Source organism: Rhinolophus sinicus, chromosome 16, assembly GCF_057876585.1.
Source record: "Rhinolophus sinicus isolate RSI-liver-muscle chromosome 16, RSI-T2T, whole genome shotgun sequence".
In the NCBI taxonomy this organism is placed as follows: Eukaryota; Metazoa; Chordata; class Mammalia; order Chiroptera; family Rhinolophidae; genus Rhinolophus; species Rhinolophus sinicus.
Window position 1 is genome coordinate 130,929,752 of NC_142516.1, and position 26,065 is coordinate 130,955,816.

Here is a 26,065-nt window from a genome sequence, read left to right on the forward strand (position 1 = left end):
GCTGTAGAGGAAAGAGACACAGTGGAAATAAGCTCTCTTGGAGCGGTCTTTTAATGCGTTTCGATGAAAACCAAACTTAACTGAGGAGTATGAAGAGCAAAAATAACAATACTGAAAGGAATAAAATAATAATACTGAAAATAATAAAATAAACTAGATAAGCCAAAGTCTGATCTGATTTATTTCAGGAAAGGGATACATGCTAAATCAGCCAATAAGGTCTGGAAATTTTAAGGTAAACTTAGGCTAAAATTATGCTTTCCGTTTTCTGACCGGAGGAAATGACTAACGGAGGAAAAAAATAGCTTATTTATGTATAAAGCCTAAGAAAATTGATAGCTATTTTTTGCTAACTTACATGCTGAAATTTTTGCACCTATCCTAGGTGTCTCTCCATTAGACTTACTTTTTTGTGACTACTACATAATTTTAGATGTGGAAGATAAACTGAAATAACCTAGACTCTAGTGCTACCTCAGCCATAGCATTTGACTAAGGGAAAATCAGTGAAACATTCTGAGCCTCGGTTGTTTTCTCAGTGAAAAAAAGACTAGATCAGCCAATCAGGAATCCAGTAAAAAGTCAAGTCAAATCACACATATGCAAGTCCGTTATAAGTTATAAATCGCTATAAAAAACCTAACAATTATGATAGTTTTTATTGTATTCCTAAAAAGCTATGTGTATTATATTGCTAAGTGAAATGTCAGACAGAAAAAGCAGAGAACCATATGATTTCACTGATATGTGGTATATAAACCGAAAACAGCAAAAGAACAAGACAAACAAATGAGAAACAAAAACTCATAGACACAGACAATAGTTTAGTGGTTACCAGAGGATAAGGGGGGAGGGGTGGTAGATGAGGGTAAGGGGGATCAAATATATGGTGATGGAAGGAGAACTAACTCTGGGTGGTGAACACACAATGTGATTTATAGATGATGTAATACAGAATTGTACACCTGAAATCTATGTAACTTTACTAACAATTGTCACCCCAATAAACTTAAAAAAAAAAAAAAAAAACTATGTGTATTTCAAATGTGTGGAGTGATACCCTACATGAGATGAACTACAGAACTCTGATACTTCTGTACAATGGAGATATAGTCCTGAGTGTTTCTATTTTTAAAATCTGGGTGATTCAAATACCACATTTATTGAAAACCAAGTTTAAGCTAATTGTCTGTCCATTTCTAATTCTAGACAGGAAGATACTTCTGTTCCTCAGATGATACACCTTACATGTTCTTCCTCCCTAGGTTCATTGTGGTCTGTGGAAACATCACTGTTGACAGTGTGACTGCTTTCCTAAGGAATTTTCTCCGCCATAAGGCAGGGGAAATCAACACCGAGATTGTTTTTCTGGGAGAGTAAGTGTATCTATATGGCTCATGGGCTATAAATTAGTATTTGAAATATGTGTGAATATTTTAGTAGAAAATTACCCTTGTAACATTCATAGAAAAATTAGAAAATAGTAATATAAGCATAAAGAAAAGAAAACACAATCTCATGACAGAGTTAACCTGTGACAATATTTTGGAATGTATCTTGCTAGATGTTTTTCTGTATATATACTAATATTACTTAAGTGATTCCTGTCATTTAGGTTATTCTATATTTTAGTACTGTTATGTATAACTGTAATTTTGTGCACAAGTCTGCTACACTTTATAATTATTATTCTAACTGTTAACTATCAGAATTGGAAATGTGAAGTTTAAATAGATGCACAAAGAATTATTTTGATGATGATTTTGTTCTATGTAGTTTACCTTTTCCCAAGCATATTCTGAGTCAAATATTTTGTGAAACACTGGGAAATGCATATTTAATACAAAAAGATTTTGAAGTAAGCAATGTGGTTTCTAATTGTTTTATTTTACAATATTGATTCCTAGTGAGATGTAACAATTTTTGTGTGTTTTGACAGTTTGTTCTCCTTTTTGAAATTCCTTTAATTATCCTCTTTTCGATAAGGTTGGTCATCTGTTATTTTACTGACTTTTAAGCACTCAATATGTATATTTTTTATATTAGCTATTTGGTGTCATAAGTTATAAATATTTGTTTTCTCTCTCTTTGCTTTTCAATTTTTTGTATGCTTTTATTTTAATATGGGAGCATTTGATTTACATGTACTTTTATCCATCCACTCTATTTTTTTTTGGCTTCTTGCTTTTCTTACATTCTTAGGCCTCTGTTCTAGAATTAAGTAAGTATTTGTCTAGCATTTCTATGTTTTAATATGAATTTTTTTTATATTTAAGCTCTTTGGAATTGATTTGGTGTAATGTAAAAGGAACTAACTTCTTTTTCTCCAAATGGTTAATCAATTATTTAGACATCACTCACTAAATAAGTCATATTTGAAATGACATTTTGACCATATACAAGAATGTATATAATAGCATCACCTCAACCTTGATGTATTTCATAAGTAAATCTGTGCTGTTTTACAATATGACATCTTTAATCCACCATAACTTTGGGCTCTCATGTATCAGATAACCAATAAATATTTTGAATTCCTTTATGGTACTACCGTGTTTCCCCGAAAATAAGACCTAGCCGGACAATCAGCTCTAATGCATCTTTTGGAGCAAAAATTACTGTAAGACCTGGTCTTATTCTACCATATTATATATATTCTATATGTAAATAATATATATTTCCTATATATATATATATATATTACATATATATATATATACACACACTACATATATACTATATATACACTGTATATATTATTTTACTATAAGACCAGGTATAACATAATATAATATAATGTATTATAATATAATATAATACCAGGTCTTATATTAATTTTTACTCCAAAAGATGCATTAGAGCTGATTTTCTGGCTAGGTCTTATTTTCGGGGAAACATGGTATTGATGGATAGCCAATAGTTCTGTGTCTGTATCATTGTCAGGCCTGTCTTTATCATAATTTGTTCATTACTTGAATCCTTATTTAAAAAAACATGTTTTAAAAAAGGGCTAAAACTGGTGATAAGAGGCTAATAATTATAATATGATTGAGACAAAGAGGAAATCATTAGATAAATGGAAAGTGACATATTTATACACTGCTATATTTTTATACGTACTTGTCAAGATAACGAATGAAATTTTTTAAATGGTACAAAATGTTGAAAATACCTATCTAGAATTTTGCCAATTGCATCTATACTCCAAAGACTCCAAAATGTATATCCTCTAAAAGACGTTTCCTGTTGTTCCATTTTCACACAATTAATTCCTCACTGGATATTACACCCCCAAATGTTACAAAGGCCCCTCAGACTCAACATTTTCAAAGGTAAATGCACCATCTTATGTCTCCCTTTCCATCTCACAAGGCAAATTTAAAACATTTAAAAAAGAGAAGAAAATAACAACAGTAAAAAATAAGTACATGGGACCTCATCAATGCATTTCCTTAAAACAGAAAATAGACATTGTCTGTGATACTCCTGTCTCCCTTTCTTTCATCTCCACTATCACAACCCTGTTCAAAGTTAATATTTTGTCTCTCCTGAATTTCTATAAAGGCCACTTTATTGACTGATTCTTTTTGCTCAGAAGTTCTTCACCTACCTTTATATGACTAGTTTATTTTCATCCTTCAGCACTCAGAGAGACCTTCCCTATCCCAACCTATCTAAATTAGTGTCTTCTAATCATTCTACCTCTTTACTCCATTATATTTCCTTTAAAGTGATTATCACCATCTGTAAATATGTTAAGTTTTCCTTTAATATAGCTGTTAACATTTCCTTCTCTGTACATTCATGCTGCTCCTCTCAATAAAAGATGGAGTCTCTTTCTTCTCCCTTTGCATCTGGACTGGCCTGTGACTTGATTTGATAAATAAAATGCAGCAGAGGTGACACTTTGCTAGTTTCAGGCCTGACCTTCAGGAGGATTGACAATTTCAACTTCCACTACAAGAGAGTCCTAAGCCCTAAACAATCACATATCAAGTCAGACTAGCTTGCTGAGGAGAAGGCCCAGTCAGCTCTCAGCTACTCTAGTCACATAGCTACAACAACGATTAAGTGTTACAAAGTCATTCTGGTTATTCCAGCTCCCAGTCGAGCTCTCTGATTAGTGTACCCACATGAATGGCCACTGTCAACACTGTATGGAACAAAAGAATTACCTTGCTAAGATCAGCCAACAACAAAATCATGAGAAATAATATATTGTTGTTTTAGGTCAGTAAGTTCCAAAATGGTTTGTTTTGCAGGAAGGGATAACTGATACAAAGGGATAACTGATAGTGGAAGTGAAGTGTTATCATAACAATAACCAAAATGTGGTATTTTCCTTGAAACTAGTGGTAGGTGGAGACTGAAAGGGTTGCACGGGGACTCTTAGTAGAGGCTGGAAAAACAATGAGGAAATTACTCTTTGGTACTGGAAGAAGAGCAGAATTTTGGTAACAATGTCACCAAAAGTAACATGGAAGATAGCAAATGTAACTAATGAAATTGTGAAACTGGCTAAGAAAATTTCCTGAAAGAATATTGAGTGTCATTTGCCTTTATCTAATTATGTATGATAAGGTAAGAAAATTGAGCTGAAGAGGAAACTCTTTTGTTGTCAAGCAGAACGTAAAGGAAATATAGAGGTCCCAGAAGAGTCTCTCCAGCTGACCAAAAAATGTCAAAAAGGAAAATGACCTCAGGAGAAAAAAAGTCAAATTGTGGCTACAACCTATAAAATATGACCTTAAAGTCAAAGGTCATGATGCAATCAAGGACATAGCTGTTAGACCCTTAATTAGGATCTCAGAAAAATTTTAGATGGTGACTTACAGATGCTTCTCTCAGTCAGGCAAAGGGCTTCTAAGAAACTGAGGACATTTTTCCCAGAATCCTGACATTCTCAAAGTAGAGACCTGTCACCAGAGGAATCATGGATATGACTTCATGGGCATGACATGAGCCTGAATAATATTTACAGGAACTTGTCAATGCTTTAAAGATAATTTTACTAGTAGAAGTTCTGCCAGCTTGCAGTAAAAGGGACAGAGAAGAGTTCAAAATGAAAAAAAAAAAAAAAAAAAAAAAGCCTCTGGCCTCCAAACTAGCACAGATAGGAATTAAGCTGAGAAAGCTACTCAAGTATAAACATGGGCCTTTGTTAGGGAAAAATGAAGGATAACTCAGAGGGTCAGAGTGCAGACACATGAAGTCAATGGAATAGCTCATAAGGACAAAGTTGAGCTCTAACCAAAAACCATCCTCTGCCCCTGCAGTAGGAGGCCCTAATAATATGTGCTCAGATTTCTGAATGTCTATAGACCAGTGATTTCTATGTGCCTTTCATTGCCACCCCCATCTCTTTTGATTGGGAGTGTCTATTCGCAATTTTCCTATCCCTGCCTTATCTTGGTATGTTGGTGTTGAGATGGGGATAATAAAACTTGTCTGTTTAGTTCCAGAGGAAGAGGGAGAGCTATACCTAAGGAGCCCCATTCACATCTAGACCTGATTTAAGATAACGAGATCCAAGACTTTGAGCTATAAACAGATGAGACTTTTGGGGGGTGAACATGAGAATATTGTATACATGGCAAGAATTTTGTGACCAGAGGGAAGACTGTGGTAGATTGTTTTTAAAAGATGGCTACCAGAAATTTCTCCCAAATGTTTACATATATTCTATTCCTTTACCAAATTAGACCTGAGCTTTAGGTCCATCCCTGGAACTAAGCTGGTGGTGTCAACATCACCTAACTATGTGGATTAATAATGGAGTATGGATGTTTTCCAAGAGAGGATTAAGAGTTTTACTAAATGCAAATAAGTATAACAATGTCTCAAGGAAAGTCAATCATCTTTTTCCGTCTGTGGTACTACATTCTTTGTCCAGGGTTCTTCCTTCTTTGGAACTGGAAACCATATTTAAATGCTACATGGCCTACACAACTTTTGTTTCTGGATCTGCCCTGAAGTGGGAGGATCTGAGGCGAGTTGCGGTAAGAACTAGTTCTTTTCTTTTTTTTTTTTTTTTCTCCTTGTAAACTGCAGCAATTAAGATGATAGGATATATTGCTCCTTGGAAAGCATTACTCCAGACCCTTAAATTGGGGAAAATATGACTTTTTCAATTTTAAGAACTGGTCATAAAGGAAATTGCAGTAATTGATCTTTAAATCCTCCTTGGCTTATATCCAGCAGACCTCACTGTTTACCGACACTTATTTTTTAAATTGTTTATTTCACTAAATTCTCTATCTAGAGCAGTTTTATTTTAAAAGTCTGAGATCTGAAAAAATTATAGATAGCAAAAGTGTGTTTGATCTTACCATCAAAATAGGATTCTTACCAAAGGACATGTTTACCAATTTCCAAACACACTGATATACCTTCTGATAAAAGAAACAGGACAGAAAATAGCAGATATCCCATTAAGATTGGGACTACAGATAATGATTAAAGGCCAACCCTCCAGAAAGCTTAAATTTAAGATCAAAGGCAGTTTTCTCTCATTTTGTACATTTCACAGAATCATATAAACTGAAAAATTTCAGTTTTTTTAAAGCAGAGATCTATAGAGTTAACATAAAGAATTGAAGCAGAAAATGACAGACTCATAGCGTGGTGTTATAAGAGACACTTCAATAATTTTCTAGTCTTAAGATTCAGAATCCACAAATTCTGAATGACTGCTTACTTTGAGCCAAGCAGACTTCCAGTTCCTCCATTCTTGGCTATCCTGAAGGCAAATAAATATACAGGCAGTTGTTTAAAAAGATGTTATTACTCATCACTAGGTATAAATTGATGGTTCAGATGGTAGGAAAAATAGAACTCTGCGCTTTCCCATTTTAAAGCAATCTAGCATCTATGTTGGAGAGTCTGTGCCCTAGTCCATCTGCTGTAGCCCTCGCAGCCCTTTGATATATTTGCAGGACTAAGTTCCTGATGACATAAATGTATTCTTATCACAACTCCTTCCCAAGTGTGTTCTCTTTCTTATTGGAAATTTTATGACAAAACCATAAGAAAACCCAAAAGAGGAACAGTAGAGATCTCCCGTGTAATTAATAAGATGATTGCTGTTTAATCTTGAAGAATAGGTGGAATCTGCAGAAGCATGCCTCATTATAGCCAACCCTTTGTGCAATGATTCACAGGTTGAAGACACTTCAAACATTATGAGGTAAGAAGCTGGCACTCTGTTTTTATGCTCCGATGCTGATTTATTTCTGCCTCTTTTAAAATAAAGCCCAGTGGATAGGACCAAACAGGAGAAGATGTCATGTATCCCAGGTTTCTGATTATTTTTTTTTTGCCTCCAGAGACTGTAGATGTATGAAAAAAGTAATTGAGAAAGAGTATCCCGAATGTCTATGTGCTTTTCCACACAACTTTCCTGAAGTTTCATGTGTATGATAGCTTTCTAAATTTAAAAAGCAAGCATATAGATAATTGATAACTATTCAGCTAGCACTATTATAACTAACATCTTCTCCCCCTCAAAAATAAAGATGCCATTGTTGATTTTTGAACCCTATTAATAGACTTTACTTATTGGGTTTCTTTCCAGTAGTTCTGGTAAAATATCGTGCACAGTTCAGTATGATGTGCTTGTGAGTATTTTCAAGATGGCTAGAATTAGTGTTACCATCTTTAACTGTGAGCTCTCTATAAGCAGGAAGTTAATGTGGTAACAGATTCAAACCTTGTTGGCAATGACATTGTGCCTCTGGCCCCAGAGCAAAGTAAATAGACATAGCTGAAGATGACTCTACAAATAGTGACAAACAGCTGAAAATTTGCACCTTGCAAAATACAGTAAATATGAGATAGACTTTCATTTCTTAATGCGTAAAATGAAGAATTTGGATAAGACAGTCTATGAGCTACTTCAAGCTGCAGACAGTAATTCAATCTCTAGTTTTTCATGTAATTCATGTGTTTGAGTTTGAAGGCTAAAATATATGAAACTGGTTATTTCCTCCTCATGAAATGGTCCCAGAAGACCACAGTTTCCTAACACCAAGAGCTGAACTTTCCATAGATTTATTTTACTAAGTCATTAAAACAATAGCACCCTTCAGTTGGTAGGCTATTAAACAGAACATTTTTAAAGAACAGCATAACAATGAACTTGATAATATGCCATTTTATTATGCTTACCCACACATCAATTTAGCTCTGAATTGAATTCTATTAAAAGCCTTTGTATGTGGCACATCACTAATGAGCATATTTGTTGTTTATGTAGGGTGCTTTCTATCAAGAACTATAGCCCTAACACCAGAGTCATCATACAGATACTTCAATCCCATAACAAGGTATTGAACTTTCTCGCCTATCCTGTCACCTTGTCTTTTACTCTGTGGAGCTAGATGAACTTAGTTCATCTAAGTAATAGATAAATTTATTATTTTCTAATGATTTTACACTCGAAAAGTTTTTGTCAAATGTAGGTGAAATGTGCAGTCTCATTAAGATTGTTAATCACTTAAGAATGTAAATTTGGAAAGAAGTATATTTGCATATTTTAAATGCTGCTTCCTGAGAATCTAACTTCCAATCAGCTTACATCTAGGTGCTGGCTGAAAGCCTCTGTTTTGGGACACTGACAGGTCTTGGCATACTCTCAACTACCGGGAGCCACTAAAAATAAAATAGGTTGATTAGACACTCACAAAGGTTCAAGAAACAACCAAGAGCTAGGTCAGGGTTGATCAATAAGGTTCATCTTTTATACTAGGTCATTCCTTTACAACTAGGAGAAGTCGATGTTTTCTCTAATGCATAAAAACCAACACAGAGCATCAAGGAAAATGAAGAAACAGAAATATGTGTTCTAAACAAAATAAAACAAGATAAAATCTTAGAAACAGACATTAATGAAAGAGTGATAAGTGATAACAATAACTGTTAGAAAGATGCTTACTGAACATGAGAGAAGAATGGATGAAGAAAGTGAGTATTTCAACAAAGAGATAGAAAATATAAAAAACATATCAAATAGAAGTCACAGAGCTCTGGAATACAATAGCTGAACTGAAAAATACAATATAGACGTGCAAATCAGACTAAATGAAGCAGGTGAAAGGATCAGCAAACTTGAACACAGGGTAGTGGAACTCACTTAATCAGAGCAGCAAAAAGAAAAAAGAAAGAAAGAAAGAAGATAGCTTAAGGGACTTATGGGACTCCAAGTGGACCAACATTTTCATTAAGAAGTCTCAGAAGAAGAAGAGGGAGAGAAACTTATTTGAAAGAATAATAGCTGAAAACTTTCCTCATCTGGGGAAGGAAACAGACATCCAGATCCAGGAATCCAGAAATTTCAAATAAGAGGAACCCAAAGAGACCCACACCAAGATATATTATAATTAAAATGTCAAAAGTTAAAGACAACCAAAAGTTGTTTATTTGAGACTTTTCTTGTTTCTCGAGGTAGGTATTTATTGCTGTGAACTTCCTCTTAGAATTGCTTTTTCTGCTCTTATAAATTTTGATACGTGACCTTTCCATTTTCATTTGTCTCAAGGTCTCTTTTGATTTCTCCTTTGACTCAGTTTTTCAGTAACATGTCGTTTAAGCTCCATGTATTTATGAACATTGCAATTTTCTTTTTGTAATTAATTTTACTTTTATATTATTGTTGCCAGAAAAGATGCTTGATATTATTTCAATCTTCTTAAATCTATTAAGACTTATTTTGTGGTCTAACATGTAATCTATTCTGGAGAATAGTTCATGTGCGTTTGGGAAGAATGTATTCTGCTGCTTTTAGATGAAATGTTCTGCATATGTCTATTAAGTTCATTTGATTCAACTTGTTTAAGACTGCTGTTTCCTTATTAATTTTCTTTATGTATTGATGAAAGGGGGGCATTAAGATTACTATTAAGGGGATGAAAGTGGGTACATTGCATTACTATTATTTTGTTGCTATCTACTTCTCCCTTTAGGTCTGTTAATATTGCTTTACATATTTGGGTGTTCCTATGTTGCCTGCATAAATATTTATAAATATTATATACTCTCACTGGAGTGACTCCTTTATCATTATGTAATGACCTTCTTTGTCTCTTATTACAGTCGATGTCTTCAAGTATCTTTTGTCTGATATAAGTACAGATACCACAGCTTTCTTCTGGTTTTCATTTGCATGGAATATATTTTTCCATCCTTTCAATTTTATTGTGTGTGTGTGTGTGTGTGTGTGTGTGTGTGTGTGTGTGTGTCCTTTTATCTGAAATGTGTCTCTTGCAAGCAGCACATAGATGGGTCTTATTATTATTATTTTTAAATTCATTCAGCCACTCTGTGTCTTCTGATTGGAGAATTTAGCACATTTGTTTTTAAAGTAATTATTGATAGGTATTTAGTTATTGTCACTTAATTGTTTTCTGGCTGTTTTGTGATTCCTCTGTTTCTTTCTTCTCTTGCTCTCTTCCTTTGTGATGTGATGATTTTCAGTAGATCTTAGACTCCTTTGAATTTATCTATCGTGTATCTACTATAGGTTATTTTGCTTTGTGGTTGCTTTGAGACATATATAAAATAACATATTTATAACAGTATTTAAAGTTGATAATAACTTACAGTTGATCACATTCTGAAGCTCTACATTTCTACTCATCCTCCAATGTTTTGTTTCTAGTGTTACAATTTACATCTTTTTTTCTGCGTAGCCATTAAATAATTATTGTAGTTATAGTTATTATCACTACTTTCGTCTTTCATACTAGATTTGTAAGTGTTTAATCTACCACATTTACAACATTAGGTTATTCTGAATTTTACTGTATATTTGTCTTGTACATATAATTGCCTATATATTTGCCTTTACCAGTGAGACTTATACTTTCATGTGTTTTCCTGTTAGTAATTATTGCCCTTTCATTTCAGCTTAAAGAAGTCCCTTTAACAATTCTTGTAAGTCAGGTCAAGTGGTGATGAACTCCTTTAATTTTTGCTTATATGGAAAACTCATTATCTCTGCTTCAACTGTGAATGACAGCTTTGCTGGGTAGAGCATTCTTGATTAGCAGTTGCTTTTTTCTTTTTGTACTTTTGTACTTTATATAGTGGGCCATTCGCTTATAGTCTGGGAAGTTTCTGCTGAAAAATCTGTTGATAGTCATATAGAGGTTCCCTTGTACTTGGCAAGTTGTTTTTCTTTTGCTTTTAAGATTATATGTGCATATTATATTTTGTATATATACTGGAATATTATTCAGTCATAAATAAAGGAAATTTCCCACAGTGAGAACATGGTTGGATCTTGAGGACATTATGCTAAATGAAATACATCAGAGAAAGACAAATACTGTATGATCTCATTTATATATGGAACTAAAAAATAAATAAATAAATAAACCCTGAACTCATAGATACAAAGAAGAGATTGGTGATTGCCAGAGGCAGGGCCTGGGAGTAGGAGAAATGGATGAAAGGGGTCAAAAGGTACAAACTTCCAGTTGAAAAATAAATAAACCACAGGGTATAATATACAACATGGTGTCTAAAGTTAATAACACTTTATTGTATATTTGAAATTTGCTAAGAGAGTAAGTCTCTAAAATTATCATCAAAGGAAAAATTTTACAGCTACTCTGGTGATGAATATTAACTAGATTTATTGTGGAAACCATTTTGCAATGTATGCAAATATTGAATCATTATGTTGTACACCTGAAACTAATGTAATGTTATATATCAACTATACCTCAATAAAAACAAAAAAATAAACAACTAAACAAAAATATTGTAAATTTGGAGTAGTATTAGAGGTTTAAGCCATTTAACCTGATTTTGCAACTTGAGCTGTTCTTGTTTTAAAAAGTGGGGCATTTGACCACCAACCATTTCTAAATGTTGAATTTGTTCTTATTACTTCTGCTGACCTGAGCTCAATAAATTCTTTAAAGTAAAATAAAGACATCAATCCAGAAAGAACTTTCTCAAGTTATATTTATTCCTAATGTTTGACCTACTTTCTACCATAAAACAGGTTTTTCTGCCAAAGATTCCCAGCTGGAGCTGGACTACTGGAGACAACATCATCTGCTTTGCTGAGTTAAAGCTTGGATTTATCGCCCAAGGCTGTTTGGTGCCAGGCTTATGCACCTTTCTCACATCTCTATTTGTTGAGGAAAACAAAAAGGTAACCTTGTAAATTGATGTTGCATCTTGGCTCTATCCTCATGTTCTCACATATTAGGATCATAAATAGATATAAAAATTGAGGAAAGCAAGAAGACCCCAAGAAATAAGATTTGACTTCTATTTGACCTGGGAAGGGATTGAGAGATCTAGGTTGAACTCCCAGATACTGCATTGATCTTGAAAAAGTGGTTTATCTTATTCTTGCCTAACAATATTTATCTGCAAAATAAAAATCATAACTCTGCTTCCTGTGTGCTCTGCAATGTTATGAATGTAAATGTATTCATAACCGTAGAAGCACTTTGAGTTATTGAAAGTAGAAATATAATTAAAGGTTACATTATTACTGGAGAAGTCATAAATTTAAGTATAAATTAAATTTTAAAAATGATTGACATAATAAATAATTATATTCATCAAACAAAAATAATAATACAAATAATAATTAAAATCTAGTTTTTCAGGTTACTTTTGGGACATTCCATGTAGTAATAATAGTGACTACATATTGAGTGCCTACTATGTTTTACACTTTAAAAACATTGTTTCTCTTCAGTAATATTTCAAGGTAGTATCCCAGTAATGGGTCAGTGAGGCTAATTTGGTTGTATAATTCTCCTGAGCTAGAATTGTCTGATCCATGCTCTTACCACTATGCCCTGTGCCTCTGGTAGTTGGGTATCTATTCACAGTCTCCCACATCAGGTTCTGTCATATGTTTGTCTGAGACAAAATAAGCAGCTAAAAAGGACTATTGGGATGAATTAATATAACACAAAGTATGGTCTTTGAAATGCCATACCCATGAAATGCTCAACTGGGCCTGGTATCCTATTGTTCAAAGCCCCTCCAGATTTTGACCTTTCTCTCTGTTTAATTATGTATCCACATTTACCTTTTCTTACACTCAATTTCCCTCTTGGTCTCTCATCACACTTTATTCCCTTTGTTCAATAAATTCAAAGAATTTTTACATCTTTTCCGATTTCTTTTCTGGTGCTGTTAAGGAAAAGCAAAGGAGGTGAATGATGCTCTGGCCAGCAAAATGCTAACTGAAACACAGAGTTCTTCTGTGAATATGAGGAGATATGATACACAAAGAAACAGAAATGACCATGAGGCAGTAGAAAATGAGCCTTGATGCTCCTACGATGAACATGCTTTAACCTTCACTTAGTGGCACTGCATGTCCTAGGGAATGACTTGTAAGGAAATTCTCTTTGTGTTGTATGCTTAGAAAGTGGAAGATAACTGCAATGTCTGTTGTATGCTTGTGATTTTCATCTCCATGGCTGGAGAAAATAAAAGGAATAAGAACTCTATATGAAGACCTCACCTCTTTCATGGAAATATAGAAGGTAGAAATGCAAAACCTGCCCTATTGTGTTTTTCCTCCTTCTTTATCTAAAGTTGTAAGCTCCTCACTGAGGATGGTCACCTGTCAATATTCATTACAAGATGGTTTTGGAATACAGGAATTTAGAGAGATTTGTGGTCACGATTTTTTATTTTATTTTATTTTTTTGAAGTGACGTCTGGAACTCACTTTCAGAAATCCTAAATTGGGCAGTCAGGGCAAGATTTTTTAATGTACTCTGCCCTGGTACTTTAGATTCTTTAATAAACTATTAACTTAGGTTTAATAATCAAGACTCCAGTGTCTTATGTCCCATTTTTCTCAGATTAGGCACTTAACTTTCTCTGTCAGTTCCTGCATCTGTAAGTGAGGCTTATTAATCTCATAACCTGGTATTTCCAAGTATTGAGTTAGTATTTGTAAAACTTCTGAGTACTGAGATTAAAAGGCGTTGGATCGGGGTGGCCAGATGGCTCAGTTAGTTAAAGCACGAGCTCTGAACAACAAGGTTGCCGGTTCGATTCCCGCATGGGTTCTGGACTTGGAGCTGAGCTGCGCCCTCCACAACCAGATTGAAGTCCAATGACTTGGAGCTGATGGGCCCTGGAGAAACACACTGTTCCCCAATAAAAAATTTAGAAGAAAAAACAAAAGAAAAAGACTTTGGATCAATACCATATGATTCTTTTTTACTATATAGATTAAACGGTAAACATTTCTGGTTAGTTCTAGGCACAGAGCATTTCCTTACAAGTTTAAACTTACATTAGATACAATCCAACTGGTTTACTTGAGCTCCCTCATTCTATTATCCAAATCTAAAATTCATCTTGTCTTCCTGTTTCTCTTTTTGATCTTTTAAAAACTAACTTAGGAAGTCTTCTCCATCTCTGTGGTTATCATTTTTTTACCCTCTTTCCAAAACTGGAACATTTATATTAGAAGCACTAAGCCTATTTCTTTAGCAACAGAAACTTAAATACCGATATGAACTGCCCAATAAGGTGAGCCATCCTTATTGGAGGAATTTAAGAGAGTGGGAAAAGGCTGGAAATTCAGCTAAATTTTGGGAAGTGGTAGAGGGTGCCTAAAATGGTGGTCCTTTTTAGTAGGGCTGAAATGTTTATTTGTGTGCTCATTTTTGTTTTGGTTTTCTTAAACCACAAGGTGTCCATCTGAGGAATATTTCTGAACTGGCCTTAACTCTCCATGGCCACAATGTTTCAGAGTTTATAGCCATTTCAGACTTTCACCTGAGGTTCTGGTCTTTAAGGGGTCCATCCTGCCATGTCAGAGCAGTGTGATATATGGTTACAGGAATACCTCAGAGATAGTGCAGGTTTGGTTCCAGGCCATCATAATAAGTGAGTAACTGAATGAAATGAGTACAGTAGTAATCTTTTTGCCTTGCTTTCAATTTGTAAAAAAAAAAAAAAACAACACATCTGTGAGGTGCAATAAAGTGAAGCACGGTGAAATGAGGTATGCCTGTAGTTAGTCAGTAGAAACCTAATATGTTTAACCAGCCAATCTTGAACAGCCATATCTAGGGAGAGACAACTTAGATTCTGTATTATCCTTCCCATCTTAATGTTACTGACTCAAAAAACAGTCCACTTTGCTGAAATTATTGGGAGAGGAATTCTAATTTCCAACAAGGAGTCTTGGATGCTATCTGGGAAGAAACTAAGTCCTGATGCTTCCACTTTATTCTGAGTTCTCTAGTGAAAATAGTTGAGATGTATATTAGAGTTTTAGTTCTTTCTTAGACATTTCTACAGTTAAGCACTAGGACAAATCTTTGTTCTATGGCCTAAATGCAGTGGGTACTGATTTGCTGCTTAGCAGAATATACAACTTGAATTATAACATCCCATATTCCGTGTCAAGTGCCTCATGTGACATGATTGTGTGTTCCAGGTTTGTCTTAAACAGTCCTGGCAGAAACATTTTTTAAGTAGCCTGAAGAACAAACTCCTGACTCAACGTCTCTCTGATGATTTTGCTGGAATGACTTTTCCTGAAGTTTCCCGGTGAGTTAAAGAAATACTGTCCTCATTTTTCATGCAATGACATTCTTTCAACAATGTTAATTGATGGCTCACTGTAGGCCCGGCTTCATGACAAGCACTGAAGATGTAAGAATATAGGATATAAGAATATAAGATATAAAAGTGAATAAGTCTGTGTCTCTGCAACCCAGGAGTTGTGGGACAATTTCATCTCTGTCCCAGTTGGCACAAGGGCTATGAGTTACTTCAGGATAGATTCATTTACAAGTGAAAAGTACATAGTTGGGAGGCCCTTCCTCTGCTGAGGGGCTGGTGTTGTCCCAGCTGTGGAGCACAGAGTGTTATTCCTGTTACTGGGCACTAGCATCCTGCTGCCGTCTCTTTCCTCACAACTTCTTGTCTTCTTTCCCAGGCTCTGCTTTGTGAAGATGCACCTCATGCTGATAGCCATCGAACACAAATCTGTGCCTTCCAGTTACTGGTACCAAAGAGGCTTTGAATCTCTTCTGGTTTTTTTGTTTGTTTCTTTGTTTTTATTTTCTGTTTGTTTGGTTTTGTTTTTTTTAGGAGAATCTTTATGATTAAGACTGTTCCAAAAATACAGCTATAACTAAGCCTTTTGTCATGTGTTGAGCCCCAACCTATTGGGCACCCAAGCTGCTGTGGTGCATTTAGTAACATCTCTAATAATTGGGATTAAAATGGTTACCCTAGTGGGTGAACAGGCTCTTTACCTTTGTTCCTATGACCCTGTCCCAATTTTCTCTCATGAGCAGGGAGAGAAGAAGTGGTCACCTTCTCTGATCTGTTCCTCTTAATATATTACCAGATCTTGCAAGTCTTGACCATGAAACTATACTATGAAGTAGAACTATTTGCGATAAAAATGTTTTCACATACTCTAGTCTTAGAAACAAATCTGCAAAATATGGCAAGATGGGAATTAGACTGGCCTATTAGGTAAAGTCTGCTATTGAAAGGGTAAATAAAGGAAACAGGTAACATTATCAGACCACCAGTATTTCCTGAGAACCCATATTGGGTAATATGAGAAGTAAGAGAAGTAATAAAAAATAAAATCTAGGACTAATAGAAAGAGAATCAGCTACAATGATATAGAGAGAGCAGATACTAAAAAATAAGAAAAAGTGGGGGCTTAAATGTATCAGGAACAAGAAAGATGTTGGCTTATGTGTGGTTTTTAGCTTAAGACTAACTTGAATTAAATTGGAATCAACACACTAGATTCTGATCCTGATTATGATTTGCTAACCCTGTGGCCTTGGAAAAGTGTTCAATCATCTGTAAAATGAGGAGCTCATGTTAATTAATACCTAAGACCTCTTCTAGCTCTAAAATTGACATTACCAGGAACCCTGGAGTTATAGGGAACAGTCAAAGTTCAATAAATTTGAGTGATAGCAGATGGACTGCAAAGAAATGATTTTATATACAGTATTGGAAAGAACAACATGTCTGTGCAAGTGGAGAGAAAGCAGAAAGAATCCAGCCAAAAGAAATCTGTTGGGTACTATGCAAAGCAAGCCATTAAGGAGAGAATAACAAATAGTACTGTCTGGCTGGCTAAAGTCTATTTAACGATCCTGCCATGCTCAAGAAATTCTCAAAATCTAAACCTATGCACAAATGGCCCTTCTACTGGAAACAGGTCATGGTGAAAAGGATGAGTCTGAGACTCTTACACCAGAAAGTTTGGGTTACAGACTGGCTCAAAACTTCTTCAAGTTATAACATCTTTGGCATTCAACAACCTAGATTGTGCATCAGAGTTATTTGCAGTTTTAAACACATATCTATTCCAAAACCCATTTCTGAACTTTACAGTATCAAAATCTCCAAAAGCTCTAAGAATTTTTTAAGTCCCCATAATATAGTCACTTTATTCACTGGCTTTTGGAAACTACTGGACCAAATGCTTTTAAGTTCCTTTCCAACTCTGACATCCTACATTTCCATAAACATTATTAGGATGATTATCAGGACATCATAGACCAGAAGCATGGATGTTTATTAAGCAACTAATTTCCACATCTATTCCAGAGGTCTTGGTGCTGTTCACTATCTAGCACACATCTTCCCACAATGAAAGAGGAACCTGCTCTAACATAGACTTAACTTTGGGTTCCCACCAAAAGTCAGGTGAATCAAAGGAATTAAATCCAGATTTGGCAAAGACATTGATCATAACAATCTCTTACATGATTGCTAGTTCATGACCAACAGTGCTGTAGGCACTTTACTTATATTAACTCTTGAATTCTCACAATAATGCTGTGAGATGTGCACAATTATCCATCCCATTTTACAGAGGAGAGAGGTAAGGCCCAGAAAGGTTGAGTAATTTCCCCAAGCTCACACCACTCCCGAGTGGGAGTACCGAGCCAGAACCGAACTCAGTCTGGCTCCAGGGGCTGCGCTTCTGATCACCAACCTGTATTATATCCACTACAGCCATAGGTAAGTGGAAGAAAAATAGGGCATCTCAATGGCTGGGCTTTAGGCGAGTATATTGAAAAATGGGGGAAAAACCTCTTTTCTCTGTTTTATTTTCTCTTTTAATTGATACACTTGAATATACTCTAAGACTTGTGAAAGCCCTGGGGAATTATCATGATTTGTCTTAGGGAATACTTTGTCACCTGCTAAGAAATAAAGCTGGATCTGACCCAGTCAGATCATATTCTGAGTTTGTTCTAGTAGCGGACATTCTCTAGTAAAGCAACTGGCCATGACTCATGAAGAGGGGATTAAGCAATCCGCCAGTTTGGAAAAGTCCTTAAAAGAAGTTCACTGCTTTTTCAAATGCAACCAGAGATATTGTCATGATAGTATCTTCATAACTAAATAATTAACAAGAGTTCAGAAGACCATTCCTTAAAGAGAGAGAGAGAGAGAGAGAGAGAGAGAGGAAGATGCAAACACATATATGCTTGCTAGCTAGTGAACACTAACCAGTGATGTTTCAGGCTGGCAGCACAAATCCACTTTCTTTCTCTTTCAAAGTTAAAGCAATCATTCCACTCATTAATATCGGTCAGTAAATACTCAGAAAATGCCATCCGATGTTTTAAGTAATAATCTACCTGAATACTGCTTTCTACTCTTGGCACTGGGCTGAAGAGCTTTTGTTGTACAAGCCCTTTTATTTTTATAAGGCCCAAACACTTGCAAGTTACTTTGGAGTACCCTAAAAACAGGATAAGACTTGACAGCTTTCCAATGTGAATATAATAGGAATGTGCTTTAAAGGAGGAAAAGAGTACTTTGACCATGCACAAATGAGGTGCAGGGAGTTACAGAGTTATAAGACTTCATCATAAGAGGTCTGAAAAAAAAACAAAACAAAAAAACAGGAAATAAGAACAGGAGATTCTGACAAACATAGGGAGAAATGTAAAAACTCAAGTAGTCAACATGGAGTATTGCATCAAGGAGTATCATGGATGAAATTTGTAAAAAAGCATTTTCAAACACACAAACCATAAGAAATCGAAAATCAAAATGTTCAAGTAATATAGAAATAGAAACAATTCATGCGGTCCCTTCTCTCAAAAATTCTGCAATCAGGAGACAAAATTGAATTCAAAAGAAATATGCAAGTTCAAAAATTGCATAGCAGCTGAAAGGAACTTTTGAACCCAGCGGGTTATAGATGTAATTAAATTTTAGAGGTCAAGTAGCCTAAGGATGAATACCACTAGTATGACCGTAAGACTAACAACCGTGTGGCCTTGGCGTAGATGGCATTGGTTAGCCTAATGATAGCCTAAGTTGGTTTGGCCATCTCAGATTCAGGACACAGTCCAGGGAAGAGCTTTCCCTTAGCTCAGCTGTGTGTGCAGTTCAGCAATTGTGTTGTGACCCGGCTCCCCTCAGCATATTTAGTAGCATATTTAAAACAGAGTATTAAATATAGTGAAATTCACATTTTCTCCCTTGTTTACCAGTAAAAGGGGATTGAGTCCTATTAACTCTGCAATTTAGAAAATCCATGGATAACGACAGAATGAAACACAAAATGTTGGCACAGATATTGGAGGGAAAATTTACTGTGTTTTTATTTTTTTCTTTCTAGTGGTCTGCTACTAAATCCACCTGCACAAGTTAAGCTGCATAAGAACACATTAGGGTTCTTTATTGCTGAATCTGCAAAGGAAGTCAGAAGGTAATTTTTTTTTATTACTTTATGGGGAGAAAGTCCTAAAGCACATACAACTTAATGGCAGGCAGTCTGAGTCAGCGCCATGCTTCCTTAGTGTTAAGCCTCACATAAGTCATTCTTGATTTGCTTTCATTGTCCAGAGCCTTCTTTTACTGTGCCACCTGTCACAGTGATGTGTATACTCCTGAGCTAATTGGAAAATGTAGCTGCAAAAGCAAGAACCATCGACACTTCACAGGTAACTAACTGCACTTTATAGCTGGCTGTCTTGAGCCCAGTTTCTGGGGGCGTGGCCAAGGAAAAAGGAGAGGTTCCATCTTTTAAAAGAATGCCCATTTGAACGTGGCCAAGAAGGGGCAGACATTTTCCCACTGGTCATACAAGACTTGAGCATCAGTCTTTTAGAGCTGAAAGAAACCTTACTAGTTATCTAGTTCAACTCGTTCATAGGCCAGGCAGTGAGTTCCAAATGAAATTCGCTAAGGAGCAGGTCTGTGGAGCGTCTCATGCTGTCATTCTACATGTAAAACTAAAGTCTCTGCCTTAACCCTGTTTCATTTTCTCTGAATCTTTCAATTTCCCCTTTAGAATAAGACAGTTTGGGGCATAGAAAAAAATGTATTCCTATGTAATTTCCTGAAATGCTTCAGTCTGAAAAGCATTGTTAATTAGTTGGGCTTCATTACCCTATTTTGGATTTAAAAATTAAACATTGATTCTTTTTGTATTCTATAATAATATGAATCTTTCTTGAAGCAAAGATGAGGCTGACTAAATAGGAGAAACATCCCACTAAAGAAGGCATGAATAAAAAAGAAAAAAATACATTGAAAGTATAATCTCACATACAAATCTTTATACTATATGAAAAAATTAGCATGTTGTCTGGAGTAGACATATTTGTGTAAACACTACAAATCAAACTTTTACAAATAAATTATAAACATGCATATTCTTGCACTGTCAGTCATTTTGCAAAACAAACACGTTTTATAAAAATGAGTAATATGCCCTTTATTCAGCTGACTTTTAAGTGTGCTTTTACTATAAATATTTTAAAGCAGGAAGTTGCTCTAGTATTAGGGTGTAAAAATTTTGTTTAAAGAGAAAGGCTCTGCCTTCATATTTGCAGATATGCCAAATTTTACTCCTATGACATGTATTTTATAGTATCTGGGGAGTAAATTAGTAAGACTTCCAATTTACAATCTAATGTTTGAGCTTTGCTGTAGTTATCACGTCCATCAGAATTTTTTATTCTTCACATAATAGAATCATGTCTTCTTCCTGCTCCATATTGATCCTCAATCACCACACCTACCAAGCCTATCCCACTGCTTTCAGGAGAACTATTAATCTGGTACCGAGATTCTTAAATAGCCGGCGGTGAGTCAGCTGTTTGTGACTTCAATTTGCCAGACGATGGCAGCAGAGTACCATGAAATGGGCACCGGTCTGGTGCCTAGAGAGTGGACGTGAGTGTGAAGTGGAATCTGAAGAGTTAGCTCTAGCCAAAATGTGCCAGAGGACATCACCGTAGAGCAGACTGCTTGTCCTAATATATTTAAAAGTCATGAGAATGTCTGGAAATTCTCCCAGAGAATTAACTTTCAAAAAGGACTTAGGAACTTACCAATGGATGACAAAATATATACTTTACTGCCTTTGGATTAGTACAAATTTCAGGTTGAACATTTCACATTTCAGAGCCAGGTGAAGTGTATCTATCCCTAGTCCATCTCTTCAATAATTATCACTTTATTGAGCTAATTAAGTTTCCTAGGTCCCACCAGTTTCTTCCTTCGATTATACTGCATGACAATTCAAAAGCTTGAATTCTGACCACAGTTGTACCACTCATTAGCTGTGGTTAAGGGAATACACACTACCTTTGGGGGCCTCAGTGCCATCATTTCGAAACTGGGAAGTCCTCATCACCTCTATGGCCCTTTTCCATTCTAATATTCTATGATGTATAATCCCTCTACCATTGATTACCTTAATTTTTTAAAACTAGAATCACACCAGAGATCCTCCACTTAAGTTTATAATGTAATGTTTTAGAGAGGCAGCATGGTGCAGTGGTTGAGATCATAGATTCTGCGTTGGTCACATATTAGCTGTGTGACTTAGCGCAAATTATTTAAGGTCTCCTTGTGCTTCAGATTTCTGACATTTTCATTATGTAAAATGTCGACAATAATGTTAGGTATCTCAAGGATTAAATGAGAATACTTAAAGAGAATACACATTGAATATATTAATATAAAAAGCATTAAGACTAGTGCCTGGCAAATGGTATGTACTACATATATGTTAATCATTATATTACCCATGGGTACATAAACCCAAAAAGAATCTTTTCTCATCAATGAAATACAGATGAAATAAGAATTGGCATTCTAGTAGAAATAAGAAAAGTTCTAGTAGAGTATACTTATTTTAACCTATTTCTTAATTTTATATATATATTTTTTTTGGGGGGAGGGGAGGGGATCAGAGAATGAAGACTAGTAGGGCTAGCCTTCAGAACAGGAGGAGTAATTGTCTTTCTGTTTTTCTGAGTAATGTAAGTTAGGTAAGTTATTGGGCAGGAACTTTCCTAATTCCAACTATGGAATTCACTGCCTGCTATTCTAATGCCTAACATTTTAGAGTAGTTGTTCTCAACCAGGGCAAGGAGGTAGACATAAGGATCTTTGTATGTGATGGAGTGGAGGGAGTGGGCATTGTGAAAATGATCTTTAGGAAAGTCGTGGCCAAATATCCCTCATCCCCACCCCCTGAGGACTGTTTAAGAGTCCTCATTAAAATGCTATTTTTTGTGTGAGTGTGTGATGGAGTCACACCTGAAAGTGAGGGGAATTATGAAAATGAAATTAGAAAGAGAGTGTGAAAGGAGTTAGGGACAGGAAGAAATGGTAAGAAATGGTTTGAATAGGTGATCCAAACTTGAATTTACCTTACTTCACAGTTTTCTTTAGGTTTGGACATGGGTCACTTTTTTCATAAATATCCAAGACCAATTGACCGCTTTAAGAAAGGAGTCACCCCAGCCAATGTTCCCTAGGGAGAAGAATTCCAAATCTAGAAGATAGAGCTATGACCACCCTAAGGACTCCACCAGCTCCTCGCCCTGGCTTGGCTTACCTAAGCAGCTCTGAATTCCAGTTCAAGCTCTCCTCCTATACCAATGGCGTTACATAGGAGAGAGGTGTTCCTTCAGGATTCTTCTTCTTTAAAGTGGGGTCAGGACCACATGACCACTGAATTCCAATAAAAATGAGAGCAATTTGGTATTATAATAAGTCCACAAAGAACATACAGAAATGTCTTATAGTCCTATATCGATGACAGTTGCCATTGTTCTTCTAATCCTACAGTTGACTATGAGGCTCCATATTTTTCGGTCCTTGGTATCCATCTCCACCTCAACTGTGGCCCTCTTTATTTTTCATCCCAATGATTACAATAGTTTCCTAGCTGGTTTCCCTGGATCTAGCCTCTTTTCATGTCAATTCATGCCATTCTTCGTGGCTATAATAATTTTCTTGAAATAAAGTTCTGATCATGAATGGATGGGAAAATAAATAAATAAATAAATAAATAAATAAATAAATAAATAAATACTATCCCCACACTTGCAAGATTAAGGTATTGGCGGGATTTACTGTCCCGCTGCTTCTTCAGCTTCTAAGAGTAGTGGTTCTTATCCAGAATACATGATATTTCTTTTTAGGTATATCACAATGATTGGTAGGTATAAAATGTAGGTATAAAATGTTGTAAACAATTGCAAAAATTAAAGCAGATTCAGAATCATCCAAATAACATAGGGATTATTTTCACTCATTTCAGCTATGATAAGATTTTTGAGGGAGATAGAAAGGAGTAGAATTATTGCTATCCATATGGAAATAATATATGAGGCATGTCTTAACATGTGGTCTTATCATGTATGCTAGGAAAGAAAAATATTTGCATGTAGCTTTTGCTTGCTTGAAAAAGAGAGAAAGATAATTAAAATGTTGGCCACATATAACACTTGCAATTTTTTTCAGTGAATTATTGGTCTTAGATGCCATGTTTTTTTTGATGTCTAATGCTTTTATCCAGAAACCTTCTTCAGAATATCCATAGAGAAGTCATAGTAAGCCATAGCAAGACATTATCAGTCTAGCTAGATTGTTAGACAAAATTCATTCCATTTTTATTTTTGCCTAAAATAGGAAAAAAATAATTACTTGCATACTGTCAGCTATAGACAAAAATATAAATAAATAAAATGATCAAACTGCCTTAGAATGAAATCAAAGAAACTTCAGTTGCTTATCTACTCCCCCAAGAGAGATGACTTTGCCTTCCTATTTTTATTTTATTTTTTGCTTTGTGCCCAAATGTTTGAAGCGGCATAGAAATTGGGGGCAAGGGCAACAATAGATTGTTGTAACTACCTAACCTGGTAGAGAGAACACCTTTACACTTTTTTTGAAGGTCATTGAGATTATATAATTTAGAGTTGGAAGGACCAAAAGAGATCATGTGGGCCAGTTCATCTTTCACCTTCAGGCTGCCAACACACAGCCAGAGACTTCACCAGTCCTCATAGAGGCTGTTCTTTCCAACCCTCACATCCATGCAGGTACTTCGATAATTGTGAAAGCTTCCAAAATTATACAAATCATTAATGCGTTTTCAGAAGAGACTTTATTAAGAATGAAGCTTTAGCAAAAACATCCATAAGTTCATAGGCCTCACCCCACCCACTTGTTTTCCCTCCCCACATACCCTTTTCTTAGTACCTGGCAAATGTTGTTGGCCAGAAAGTCAGGCTTTGAGAAAGCAGACTTCCCGAAAGTTCTATTGTTCCTAAGCTAGTTTGAGCATGTTGCCTTTTACATTCCATAGCTCAGCCTTCTATCACATATACTAAGCCAGCTAATGATTGACAGTGGGTAACACACTATTTCCCACTCAGGTTTTTCTTCAGATGTTCCCTTCCTGAGCCTTTCCCCTAGGGCAAAAGGTAACCACAAAATAAGGAAACATCAGTCAACCTGAAAACCCTCATCAAGCCCCCATATGAAAGTGAAGGCTTCTGAGGATTACAGGTAGGGAGCAATCTTATGCCAAACCTGGCTCTTAGCACAGCTGTGTGATGTGATTACTGATGGTTTAAGCAGACAAATCACCTATGCAAAGGATGTCGCTCTTCTTCCAGAAGTGTGTTTTGACTCAATTGATATTTTCTGTGGATTAGAATGGTTCAGAAAGAATTACAAGGTAAGAAGAGGGATACCAAGATATTTTTGTGGCTTTTCCTGTCTACCCTTGTCCCAAACCTGATGATATGTGGGTTTATGGCCTTGTTCCACCTGAACTCCCCATTCTGCATAGTCTAAGTACAGAGACAGTCCTAAAACTGACACTGGAGGAAAAGGCCACGTCTCTTTTCTCTGCTTGGGTGGGTGGGGAAGAGGAGTAGCAGTGATAGCTACTCTTTGAGTCTGTCCCTCTCCTTGATAACTTCTCAGACAGTCTCCCCATCTCTGATCGGTTCGGGCAAGCAGATAATTCAGGGTCCTTAAAGAATGAAAGAGAAACATTTAACTTCCAAAGCATCCTTTAGAATGTTGTTTGTTTATTACATTACCAAGTGCCAATTCTTATTGATCAACAGTGGTTTCCTAGCCTAGTTAATGTGCTGAAAGGATTGCTAGGTTGGATCTGGGTTCCAGAATAAGAATGGCGTGATTGAGTACCAACATATGGGTGCAGGAAGAAGTAATGAATGGCTCATGTGTCAGTTTTTTTCCATTTCAGTGCAGTTTCATGTTGCTCATTCAATTATTAAATTTCAAACATTCTTGCATTTATCCTCACAATCACCCTTTGAAGTCCCAGTATTATCCCCATTTGCAGATGAGAAAATTACTTGCTTTTGTGTTATTTCCAGATTTTGAAATTCACAAATGTTTGGAGACATATCCCATGTAAAATCAAGATTCTTGACAAGTTAAAATGAATAATAAAGGAAGCCTTAAAGGAAAAATAAAGTAAAGGGAGGCAATATTCCTGTGGCATGAATTGCAACCTGAACAGAGAAGGAGACTTGGATAGTATTTTTTTCTTAAGAGTCCTATAGTGGTTCCAGACTGTGCCAGTAGCAGGAAGGCTCCTCAGATGCTATACTCTTGGGTGAGATGGGAGGAGTGATAGATTAGAAAAGTACAGCAAGCTAACTCAATAGGTACTTACCTTAAGCATACTATATGGTATTAAAATTCTCACAATCACTTTCTAATTCTGAAAAAAGAAATTAAAGAGTTTTCTATAATTCATCCTCTTAGA

The 26,065-nt window shown here is 35.6% G+C and overlaps 1 protein-coding gene across 1 annotated transcript in view; it reads left to right on the forward strand.

The window, feature by feature from the left end:
* Window positions 1-26,065, forward strand: part of KCNU1 (potassium calcium-activated channel subfamily U member 1) — a 119,587-nt gene that overhangs the window by 29,287 nt on the left and 64,235 nt on the right. The window contains exons 10-18 of the mRNA XM_074331502.2: window positions 1,266-1,376; window positions 5,894-5,999; window positions 7,104-7,186; window positions 8,255-8,324; window positions 12,008-12,160; window positions 15,440-15,552; window positions 15,944-16,012; window positions 19,628-19,717; window positions 19,855-19,952. Coding sequence (XP_074187603.2) covers window positions 1,266-1,376; window positions 5,894-5,999; window positions 7,104-7,186; window positions 8,255-8,324; window positions 12,008-12,160; window positions 15,440-15,552; window positions 15,944-16,012; window positions 19,628-19,717; window positions 19,855-19,952 — 893 coding nt within the window. The remainder of the gene's footprint in view (window positions 1-1,265; window positions 1,377-5,893; window positions 6,000-7,103; window positions 7,187-8,254; window positions 8,325-12,007; window positions 12,161-15,439; window positions 15,553-15,943; window positions 16,013-19,627; window positions 19,718-19,854; window positions 19,953-26,065) is intronic.